We start from the raw sequence: 12,754 nt of genomic DNA, 5'->3' as shown, positions 1-12,754 counted from the left end.
ATGATTACAAAACTTTTTAACAAATATTTTGGTCTTTTTCTGCCTATTTCAGTACTTTTTTAAAGCTCCATGTCTATCAATTACATAAAAAAAATATATATGTGTATGCATGTATATAATTAGAGCGAAGTAATGAACGAGCAAAGAATCTGGGCCATTTTGACGAAGGATTAAAAAAAAATATACAATAAAAAAAATACTCCACGCAACGTTGAAGATTAGAAACTTGAAATCAACTTGACTTGACTATTAAATAAATCCGTTATTAAAATCGCCCAGTCCTCTGCTCGTTACTACAATTATTTTTGATTTTATTTTTAAATTACAATATATTTTTCATTTAAATATTATGCTAGTAAGTATTCAAAGTCACTTGGGATGATTACACACTTGTGTTAAGTCTTTACTCTTCGTCAGTTCGTTTCAATGCCAGCTCGTAGAGGACTACGTCTCCAGTTATCAGCAATGTATCGACTTCTGATGGATCAACGCGATGCTTGAATTCACCAATTATTTTATTTCCAAGCCAGATTACGTAGCTATCGTACTCACAGCGGATCCTGTTGGAAATAATTTTTTATTATTTTATTATCAATCAATTATATTTTTATTTTTGGCGGTAAAAAAATTTTGAATATTTTATAGAACAAAATTCTGATCGTCTGAACAATAAAAAAAATTCCTTAATTTTTTTATGAGTTTCTATTTATGGGAATGGTTTAAAACTTTGGTCGTAAAAATTTTTAGAGATTTGATTTTTTTTTATGAAAATTTTTTTTTTAATTCAGATCTAATGGGATCTGATTTTTTTTAATTTACGGTCTTCATAAATACTAATTTATCTTTTTAGGTCTAAATTGTTTTTTTTAATTTACAAATTTTTATTGTGATAATTTGAATTTCTTTAACTTGAGTCTAAGTAGGGATCTATAGATCTAAATAATAAAAAAATAATATCTACAGAGATGTAAATAAAATTCAAAATTTTACTTTTTGCAGATCTATAATTTTTTCCGATCACGGAAAAAGATCTAAGGGATTTAAATCGCAAATAAAAAGAAAAAAATTTTAATTTAAGATCTATATAAATTTATAGAGATCAATATAGATCTTAAATTTTGAAGAAAATAAAATATTCGTTGATTCAATTAAATTTTATGAGAATAATTTTGATAAATAAAATTAATAATAAATATTTTTACTAAGTTTATATATAATCGTGGGTTGACATTATAATTTTTTATTGCTACAGATCCATAAATTAGTCTGTAAAAAAAAAAAAAATTTCACGGCCAAAAATAAGCGATCCGCGAAACTATTTAATTAAAAAGAAATAAAATAAAATAATGATAATAATTGAGTAAATTTTTAAAAATAGGCAGTATAGATATATAAATAAATATAAAAAATAACATATTTACGTTAAGAGAAATTCTCTACCAGGCGCCCAAGATAAATGTCCTTCGTGTCGTTCTTCGCGACCCCAAGAACCAGCTTTCCAACAATTCATCACAACATGAGGCGGACGGTTGCCATGCTGAAAACGCGGGTTTATGTGCAAAGCTATATCTGGATGCGGATACATCAATGGACTAGACTGGAGATTAACATAAAATCTGTTTAAAATAATTAAAAAATATAAGTAGTAATATTCAATTTACAGTTTACGAGTTATTAAATATTTAACTTACGATTGAGGCAGTAACTTCAAACGACCTTTTATGAATATTCGCGCTCCATGTTTGAATTCTTCGATAAATATCGTCGAGGGTACTTTCTATATAAAATTAAATAATTAATAATAAATTAAAAGTTTGAAAATCCAAACCTGAACAACTCGCTAACTCAAAAAATGATAAATAGAAGGCGACATTATGCAAGTAAAATAAAAAATAATCATGATCATAAAAAAAATGGCAGCTAAATTTGTTAATGAGTTGCCAGTTTTAAGTTTTTATTAATTATAACTAAACCAAAAAGATTTAGACAGTGATTTTCAAAAAATTTCTTCTATTTAAGAATTCAGGTGTAAAAAAAAAAAATAGATCAATCGGTTGTAAATTTTTTAAGCTGTGTTTACCAACATCCCTACATACTCACGGTTATCATAAGTTTTTTTTTTTTTTTCAATTATTTGTTTTAAAAAAAAAGTGACTTAAAATTACGATCGTTTTATTCATTAATAAATTATGTTTCAAATGGTAGAAATTTTTATTTAATGGAACATATTTTAATAAATGTAGGAGAGGAGGCGGGGCAAAAGGGGTATTTAAGGAAATTTTGAGTTTTCGAGGACTCAAATACACTAATTTCTTTTTTTTTTTTTTTTTAATAATATTCGAAGTAAATAGAACATTTTGAGCTGCCGTTCAAAAATTTCAATTTTGCGGGCAAAATGGGGTACTCCTTAAAAAAAAAAAAAAAAATTCCTTATATTCTGTTATATCGGCTTCGCCTCGGCCAACAATTACATGTGATCTGAGACTGATTCACTGCCCTTGGTGTGTAATATACTATTTCACATAATTATTGGACACAAAGGAAGAAAAAAAACTTTTAATAATTTTTATCCTAAAACAAAAGTCATTAATATTTTTCAACTGACACTCGATTTTTGAAAACTTTAACAAAAAAAATTCAAAATAATGCTCAATTATGTTTCGACGTTCGTGACTATACTTAATAATAACGATTAAATTCGTAGGAAATAGAACTAAGAAATAAATTAATTGATTTAAATAAATTGAACGTTTCCTCATGTATTTATGGCTTCCTCAGCAACTAAAATTAAAACCCAAAAATAATTTATAATGCTCAATTATATTTACAAAAATGATTTCGAAATCTGGAAAGACAAATTTTTTTTTTTATCAAATTTCGGGGATACCCCGTTTTGCCCCCGTCCCCTAAATGATTTTTATGTGAGTGAATCAGCCGGGACCGAGTAAGCAGAACATCTCATTGCTTCGCAATTGAGTTGTGCAATAAATAAAATAATTTATAAATAAAAATAAAAATATAATTACAAGTTTTGTCAGAGGCTGCCGATCATGAAGTTCAAGTTTGAATGTCGATTTAATAATCTTTGGATCCGGATAAATGTAAAGATTTTTTACACGTAAACGTACGTCTTCAACTTCTCCATCATATTCTAAATGTGTTATCGTTTCGAGAGGTAGCCGGTATGTAAATGTACAAAAATGTTCGCCATTTATCGAAACCTGCAATTTCAAAAAAAAAAATCGTTTTAATTTAATAAATTAAATTATTTAAAAAAATATTAATTAATTAATTAATTAACTTACATAAAATTCTTTAGATGAACAAAAAATTACCAAATGAAAATATGAATTACGTGACACTAAACCATTGCATGAAATAAATGGTGAGCATGTTTCCTCTTCATTCCAATAGCCTTTTATTTTAGAATTTCTTACAATATATCCTCTGTCTAATCGTGGATTTAAATGAAATGCAATATTTCCGGTTTGTTGACATGTTAAATTAACGGCGAACCTACGGTTAATTTAAATTTTAAAAATTTACATAATTTATTTGTTTAAATAACTAAAATGTTTGTGCTAATGATTGTCTTTTTTTAAATTGCACCTCAAAATAATAAACGTTCATTTATTTTATTTATTTTTTGTTTTCAATTATTCGCTGTGAAGTTGCGGTAACATTAAAATTTTGTTTTTATTTTTATAAATAAATAAATAAATAAATAAATAAAATACCTCGTTGAATAATTGGGAAGATATCCAATTACAATAATAGCAGATGTTGGCTCGAGTTGGACCGGAGTTACCGGATTCGATTTATTCTAAATGAAAAAAAAATTAAATTAATTTTTTATTTGTCTTAAAATATATGAGGTTTAATTATATTTATAAATATGTAAATTGTTAATAAAATATTTATTATACATAATAGATTGTGGTTAGTGTTGTGATAAAAATCCGCGACATCAGATCATGACGCGCGGGTTATTTGAAATAAATGCGCGATAAATCATGCGCAGTAGGGTTGTAGTGACGCGCGCAATCTCTGCAATTGCTATGCGACGTAGAGATAATAATAAAATGATACTTTGCCGGATAAGACTCGAAAATTATTAAGTTTTTAATTATTGGAGTAGTTTTAATAAATTTGAATTTGAATTTTATGAATTTATCGTTTTTTTCTTTCAATTTAAATTTAATTAATTACTTACCCAAGGCGTTGCTTCTTCGTCGAATAAGAGGAAATTTTTTAAAGCTGTTTCTCTGTTGGACATACTGACACTCTGGTGATGGTGCTGGTGCTGGTGCTATATATTCCAACACTCTCACACTTGGTACTGCGGTGAATGTAAAAGTTGAGAGTGTGATGGAGTATTCATGCACAGTAAAAATTTAATATTGATTCTTATTTCTATTCTGCAGACGTGCATTTATGCCAACAAATAAAAATATATATGTATATAAGTATTTTGTAAATTAATATCTAGGTCTTGAACGAGACAATATTAATATATATGTGCTAAGAAGTCTAAATGGTGACTCATAGTTATAACAATAGATTTAATTATTAGTTTAATTACTTGAGAAAAAAAATTATGCGCTTGAAAAAAAATAATTTAAAATTTTATCATGATATTAAGATAAATTCAAAAAAATTTGGCAAATTTTTGTACTTTAAAAAATAAATAATTAAATTAGATGTTGGATTTGCTGTCAATTCAAAATTTGATTTTTTTTTTTAAATTCAAGTGAAGTGATTTTTGAAAATGTAAATACAAAAAAATCGTGTATATATTTTTTTAAACATTTTAAATACTTCAATATAAGTTTTATTCAATATATATATAAATATATTAAAGAGTGGCTTTATCTAATTCGGCTAAAATTTTTTTTTATCAAAAACAAAAATTTCGCAATTTATTTTTTTTATATTTTATCAGCATGAATTTTTATTTTAAACAAAAAAAAAAAATTTTTTAAATAATTATTGAGTCAAAAAAATGCAACTTCACTTCCGCATATTTACCATTCATGCAAATATCAGTTGTAGTACTGAAAAAAAAAATCTATATATATTTTTTGGTAAAGGTAATAAAAGAGATAAAACATATATTTCACAGTGATATATATTTATCAGCTGCCCATAAAATCACAAAGTATACAGATAAACTCTAAATATATTTCCAAACATTTAATTAAAACATTTTTTTCGGTTCGATAAATTGATTAAATCATTATTTTTTGAATTTCAAAAATAGATTAACAATTAATCGAACTTCTTATATAATAATTACAAGAATGAGCGATAGTTTTTCATTTATATAAAATTTTTTGAAAGAACACGTGTACTTGTACAATATATAAACTTTGGTATATAAGTAAAAAGTATTGCAATATGTATATTATATAAATATTTGTCTATTTTAAATTTAAAAATTTTGTACTTTAAGAAATATGTCTGTTTTCGTTGCGAGTTGTAAAAATTACTATGGCATTGATCAATCGGACGGAATTTATTTCCATCTCAAGTCTCGTTCGCTGTACTTTGAATTTTCTTATTAATTAATAAATTAAAACATTTAAACTTAATCGATTAATGTCATGCTACATTTATGCAATAGTCAGATTATTTTTTTTGTTTTTCAACAGATAACATTAATTCATAAATATATGTAATATATATTATATAATTTAACTTTTGATTAATATGACATTTACATGTCTCGTGGCTCATGAGGGTCAGGCAGTGGTTTCCATGAGGGTTCAACGCCCCAAATTTCGCGGGCATACTCAGCAATAGTACGATCTGATGAAAATTTACCGGAAGATGCGATATTATTAATGGACATCTCAGCCCATTTAGTCGAGTCTTTGTAAACCTCGCTAACGCGCTCCTGACATTTTATGTAAGCTTCATAATCAGCCAGCAAATAAAACCGATCCCACTTCATAAGTACATCGGTTATTTGTTTAAATTCATCTGGATTGTTTGGGCTGAAGAATCCACCGGATATTTGATCGATGCATTGCTTAGCTTCTGGTAATGTATTGTAATAATGCCAGGCATCGTAACCCTTTTTCGCCAATTCTTCAACTTCGTCGACGTTCATTCCAAAAATGAATATGTTTTCGTTACCCATTTCTTCGGCCATTTCTACGTTGGCGCCATCTAATGTTCCGATAGTCAATGCTCCGTTTAACTGTAATTAATTCATTTGATTAATGATTAAAAGATTATATTTTATAAGTATCTTATACATCATGTGGATTCGCTCGATGAAAAAAAATTTTATACAATTGTATAAAATTATATACAAAAAATGGCTCGATCCAATTGTATACAATTGTATAGAAATTGTATACAATTGGATCGGGCCATTTTTTCTATCCAATTATATATAGTCTATATATAATTGATATATAATTCTATACAATTGTATAAAATCTTTTTTCATCGGGCGGTATTATGTCTGATGTCACTAGATGTATACAATAGTTTATGTAATGAATGCACGAAGAAAAACGCCGATAAATATCTAAAGTCAACATCACGCAGTCCGAGTTAAAAAAATAATTAATTGTATTATTATTAAAAAAAATTTATACTTCATAAAATTGGGTACCCGATGAAAAAAGATTTTATACAATTGTATAGAATTATATATCAATTATATATAGACTATGTATAATTATATATAGACTATATATAATTGGATAGAAAAAATGGCCCAATCCAATTGTATACAATTTGTATAGAAATTGTATACAATTCTATACAAATTGTATACAATTGGATCGGGCCATTTTTTGTATATAATTTTATACAATTGTATAAAATCTTTTTTCATCGGGTACTTTGTTTAATATTCGCTTAAAAAAACTTAGACATTCTTAGATAGTGCCCCCACTTTTTAAAAATATGCAATGACTTTCAAAAAAATTAAAACCTTAATAGAAAAAAGGACAACGTAGTCGTAATTTCGCTGAGATATAGAATTTAAAAGAAATTACTTACAATTTATATCAATTGGGAGTCAAATAAAATTAGCTAAATAAATTCCAGTAAAATCTTCATGTCAATTTTATAATTTGAATTTTCAAATTTTGTAAGTTAAAATTTATTCAGCAAATTTCGTTTAACTCCTAATTGATAACAACTATAAATAATTTTTTTAAAAATCTATGTCTCGGTGAAATCGTCCTTTTTTCAATTAATGCTTTAACTTTTTTTAAATTAATTTTCAAAATTTTAATACGGTCATTACAATTGAAAGTCATTGATTATTTTAAAAAAGTGGGGGGGGGCACTGTCTGAGAATGGCCTCAACTCAATGAAAAAAAAAAGTCATCTTTGGTGTTATGTCTTATCAATTAATAGAGATATGTAAATTTATAAAATTCAGCTGACGTTGCCTTGATTTGCACATATGTGTGCTAAATAATTGAATGCGCGTAAGCAGCTAGAGATTTTGGTCATCTTAATAAAGCAGCTGAATTCAAAGTGACATTTCACTAAAATTCAGTGGTTTAATATAAAAATGAGTGTTTTAACATATATTAAACCACTCGTGTGACCAATCAGATAGGATTGTATTTTAATATAAAATTGTATAAGGCTGACTTTAGCCAATTAGCAGCGTATTCTTCGACATGAGTTACATAATGACATTTATTAATAAACTTACCATAAATTTCATGTTACCGGTTCCTGAAGCCTCAGTACCAGCGGTTGAAATCTGCTCGCTCAAATCAGCAGCCGGGATTATTTTTTCCGCAAGTGTGACTCGGTAGTTTTCTAAATAAATGACCTTCAATTTTTCACCAATTATCGGGTCATTATTAACAACGTGAGCGACACTGCAAATTAATTTTATTATTTTTTTCGCCAGCATATAACCTGGAGCAGCTTTACCACCGATCATAATAGTCCGTGGTACAAATGGAGCCGAAGGATTTTTTTTTATACGATTGTAAAGTGTAATTATGTGTAAACAATTAAGTAATTGACGTTTGTACTCATGGATACGTTTAACTTGAATATCAAATATTGAAGCGGGATTAACTTTAACCCCGTAGTCTTTTTCCAGCATCTCAGTCAGTCTTAATTTATTTTCCTGCTTTACTTTCATGACGCTGCGTTGGAAGTTGGGGTCTTTTGCCCATTTTTTAAGCTGGGCCAGTTGCTCAAGATGAGTCGTCCACTCACTGCCTATTTTCTCTTCAATCAAATCAGAGAGATTGGGATTGCAGAGCAGTAGCCATCTTCGAGGAGTGATTCCGTTGGTTTTATTTTGGAATTTTTCTGGATGCATTTCGTAGAAATCGCGGAAAATGCTAGTTTTTACAATTTCTGAATGAATTCTTGCCACCCCATTGATGGCATGACTGCCAACTATTGACAAATGCGCCATGTTTATTCTTTTCTCACCGTCTTCTTCAACGAGAGACATTCGTCTGAGTCGGTCCAAGTCTCCGGGATACTTGGCGCCTACTTCTTGAAGATGTAAGAAGTTGATATGATAAATAATCTGCAAATGTCGAGGTAGAATACTCTCGAGCATACTAACTGGCCACCGTTCAAGTGCCTCAGGTAACACCGTGTGATTTGTGTACGCACACGTACGTGTGGTAATGTACCATGCTTTTTCCCACGAGAGTCCTTCTACGTCAATTAAAATTCTCATTAACTCAGGAATTGCAAGTGAAGGATGGGTATCATTCAACTGGATCGCAACTTTGTTGTAAAATTCATCAAAATCAGTACGATGATGATCTCGTGATCCAAACTTGCTTGATTTGTATCGACGTATAATATCTTGAAGAGTCGCTGCAACCATAAAGTATTCTTGCTTCAATCTCAGCTCCTTTCCTTCGAAGAAATTGTCATTGGGATAGAGCACACGCGATATATTTTCAGCCAAATTACGATCAAAGACAGCCTGGATGTAGTCACCATCATTGAAAAACTTCAAGTCAAATTCAATTGGTGATTTAGCAGACCAAAGTCGCAAAGTATTTACGACATTATTTTTGTAACCGGGAATCGGGTTGTCGTACGGCATAGCAAAGACAACTTGAGTATTAACCCACTTCTTTTTTCCTTCCGGAGTTTCTATCACATGCCCGTAGAAATTTACCGGCAGCATAAATTCAGGTCGCGCTTTTTCCCATGGGTTCCCGTACCTCAACCAGTCATCAGGCTCTTCAACTTGCTCGCCATTTCTTATTTTCTGAGCAAATATTCCGTATTCATAACGAATCCCGTAGCCGTATGCTGCAAGACCTAGTGTTGCCATGCTGTCAAGAAAGCAGGCTGCCAATCGACCTAGACCCCCGTTACCCAACCCCGCATCTTCTTCAAGTTCCTCTAGTTCTTCAATGTCCAGGCCCATCTGGATAAAAATTAACAGTTAAAGTTCAAGTCCAAATATCTTTTGAAATATTGTTTCGTCATTAGAAAAGTGAATGTATCAGTCAATACTTGCCTGGTACATTGCTTCATCACATGCTCCTTGAATTCCTAAATTAATCATCGTATTTTGTAGTGATCTGCCCATGTAATACTCCAGAGATAAATAATATACACGCTGTAAATTAATTATTAATTAATTAATAAATACAAAGACTAAACAGAATTTAATTATGTGATAAGAATTTACTTTTTTTTCTTTAAATGTAACAAACATGTTTACATTTATCTTAATCTCATATTTCGTAACTAAATTATATTTTGGGGTGATCCTAAAAAACCAATCCATCGAATTTACGGACCTATTTATCGAGAAAAAAAATCTCCTGTTGGAAAAAATTTTTAGGTCAGTTTAAAAAGTGGCGGTAGTCGTCTTAAATTTACCATTTAAATAACACGCGAGAAAAATTTTTTTTCATTAAAAATATTACAACTTTTGAACCGTTTGAGATAAAAATTTGGCTCTAGAATATTCTTGTACACGGAGAGAAAAAAATGGAAATTTTTCCAAATTTGCTTAGGGAAAATTCCTTTGTTGACAGAGGCATTTTTACTATGTCAGTATAGAAATTTGTCTTAATGTTACCAGAATAAGGGTTTTCCTAAGTTGGCAAAGGAAAAATTCTTCTGTAAAGATAGAAAATATTCCTACATTGACGTAGTAAAAATAATTATGTTGCATAGGAAAAGTCTACAAGAAAGTAAAACCAACAAAATACCAAATTTTTTGGTCATTATTATTATTTAGGCCTTTAAGCGATAAAATAGAGACGTGTGCTTTTAAGGTATACGAAAATAGAGTTTCAAAGTTTTCAAAAAAATTTTGTGTAATTTAATTAAAATTTTTTTGTAGCATCTATCAATGAACAAATGATTTTATAAATTCAATTGATATAAACGTGTACGTAAAAGTCAATTATATCGTGTTTCCGAATGATCCTGAAGTTAGCAGACAATTTAAATTTTTTGGATTTTCGTATTTCAATAAATCAATTGTAAAAAAATAAAATAAAAATATGCACATGTAGAAAATTTTAAAAACTACAGGTGCAATTTTTTCAAATATTTTTTTTTTATCTTCTATCGTCTAAAAAAAAATCCAAAAATTATTAGACGTCTGCTAACTTCAGTATCATGTTTCCGACAGTATATAATCATCAATTCAATTAATTAATTGCGTAAAAAAACCATCAGTTTACAAATATTTCATTTTTACATAAATGGGAATTTCTACTTTGTTAACATAGAATTTCTATGTCAACATAAAAAATTTTCCCATGTTGACATTGAGGGATTTCCTACGTCATTAAAGGAATTTCAGTAATGTTAACATAGGAATTGTTTCTATATTGCATAGTAATTTTTCCAATGTTGGTATAGAAAAATTTACATTGTCGATATAGAAATAATTCGTATGTAACAAAGCCAAATTTTCTGTGATACAGTTACAATTCATATGTTGACATAGTAAAACTTACAACGCCAACAAAGGAATTTCCCCTAATTTTCTAAAAAAAAAGTCCTGGCAGTCAAATTTCTAAACTCAACATTTCGTATACTTCCAGGCCATCAAAGTCGAGAGTTAACAGAATTAGTTTTGAGGCTGTATTCTTAAAAATATCAATTCTACGTAAAAAATCTTATACTAAAATTGAGTGAAGTAAAAAATTTGTTCTACATGTAAAGCAATTACACCTACAGCAAATCCACATTGTAATTAATAATATTTTATTAACATTAAAAAAAGATACTGAAATTAGCCATGATCCGAAATTGACAATCAAAAAATATTCGGATTGTTTTTTCAACAAATCGATTGCAAAAAAAAAACTAAAAATATACACATGTAGAAAATTCAAAAAACTATAGATGCAACTTTTTAGTTTTTTTTTTTTACGTCCTCGTTAAACCATAAATTCGATAGCTTGGTTTCTTTGGATCACCCTTCTATATATTTATACATTCTAAAAAATAATAATAAAAATAAAACAAAAATAATAATAATAATGAGCTGTCAAAAGTTTTGAAACTTTGATGTATTTATTTAGTGACAGAGTTAGATTGTTAATGTAAATTTTTTCCGAGCCAAAATAAATGTAAGACTGGGAAAAATTCCAACAGTTCTTGACATTGACATAAAGCGCATGCTTAAATTTTAATTTAAATAAAAAAATCTTTAATTATTACTGTTGTACTTGTGAATTAGACGACAGTTGAATTGGATAATGATAATAATAATAAATTATATGAATTGGAGTTTGAATTTGAATTTAAATTTAAATTGAAAGATTTAAATGTCTGAGGCGCTAAACGAAGTTGATTATCTCTATTAAATTGGGAACAAGGTCGAATTATTGATGGCTTTAAATAACAATTCATATTTTTATTATTCAACAAAACAAATGTATAAGTAATTCATAAGTAAGATAAATAAATAAATAAATTGTTTAATTTATGATGAATTACCTTTGGATCTTTTTCATAGTAATATTGCTGGGTGCGGATCCATCTAGAAACGAGATTGTCTTTAACGCTGTGTGCTAAGGCGGAAAAATAATCCCTTGAAGTTGCAACATTTCGGTCTTTCACGAGAGTGTAATGCAGATGTCTATTAAAAGTCTTCTTGAAATTTCCAACATTCTCGACATCTACGATACCTCTCACCGAAATCTGTTTTCTCTTTTCGTGATCTACGTCGCGCATAGACATTTTATAAGTTATTTGTGTTTACAAATTATTATTTATGTTATAAACCAGTCTAAGTTTAGGTGGGAGCAGTTGGTTTGGTTGCGTGAACTCGCGAGCACGAATCAAACTAAACTGACGAGAACGAGAAGTCTGATCTTTAAAATCCAACACCAGAGTTTTGATCATGATAGGACGGTCACCTTGCCGTCTTTCTCAAGGTCACGCATGCGTGATGGATCAATTTCTTTTTTTTACTTTTACATTTGTAAATCATGAAAAATAGACATCACGGCACGCACTACCAGCGTGAAGAAAATTTATGAGTACAATCGACCAATGGTAAATTCAAATTTTGGAGATTACCTATCATTTAATTATATAATCTCGTTATGGTCAGCAGCACACCCGAGTCATGAAAAAAATTTTTTTTCTTCCCTAAATACTTTATTTTTTTTATTTTCATGATACTGTAATTAGCTGTCCAATATTTTTGGACTTTTTTCAAAACGATAAATAATGAAAAAAAATATTTTGAAAAATTGCACTTATATTTTTTTTAATTTTCTACAGGTGCATATTTTTAGTTTTTTTGTAA

General features: G+C 28.7%; 2 protein-coding genes across 2 annotated transcripts; both read right to left on the bottom strand.

Annotated features, from left to right (window-relative positions):
* Positions 1–7: 7 nt before the first annotated feature.
* On the bottom strand, positions 8–4,456 carry LOC130674636 (galectin-9-like). Its single transcript, XM_057480031.1, has 7 exons — positions 4,214–4,456; positions 3,738–3,823; positions 3,306–3,516; positions 3,027–3,221; positions 1,692–1,777; positions 1,422–1,616; positions 8–560 (listed from the first exon to the last, which is right to left on the bottom strand). The coding sequence occupies exons 1-7, from the start codon at positions 4,274–4,276 to the stop codon at positions 404–406; spliced, it is 993 nt and encodes a 330-aa protein (XP_057336014.1). The 5' UTR covers positions 4,277–4,456; the 3' UTR covers positions 8–403.
* A 675-nt stretch (positions 4,457–5,131) lies between these two features.
* Positions 5,132–12,316, bottom strand: LOC130675119 (glycogen phosphorylase). The gene is made up of 4 exons (XM_057480617.1): positions 11,938–12,316; positions 9,488–9,589; positions 7,688–9,394; positions 5,132–6,202 (listed from the first exon to the last, which is right to left on the bottom strand). The coding sequence occupies exons 1-4, from the start codon at positions 12,178–12,180 to the stop codon at positions 5,717–5,719; spliced, it is 2,538 nt and encodes an 845-aa protein (XP_057336600.1). The 5' UTR covers positions 12,181–12,316; the 3' UTR covers positions 5,132–5,716.
* Between the last annotated feature and the right edge of the window lie 438 nt (positions 12,317–12,754).

This window comes from Microplitis mediator, chromosome 1 (genome assembly GCF_029852145.1).
Source record: "Microplitis mediator isolate UGA2020A chromosome 1, iyMicMedi2.1, whole genome shotgun sequence".
NCBI classification, from domain to species: Eukaryota; Metazoa; Arthropoda; class Insecta; order Hymenoptera; family Braconidae; genus Microplitis; species Microplitis mediator.
Note: the sequence above shows the minus strand (reverse complement) of the source record. Positions and strands in the feature narration are given on the sequence as shown.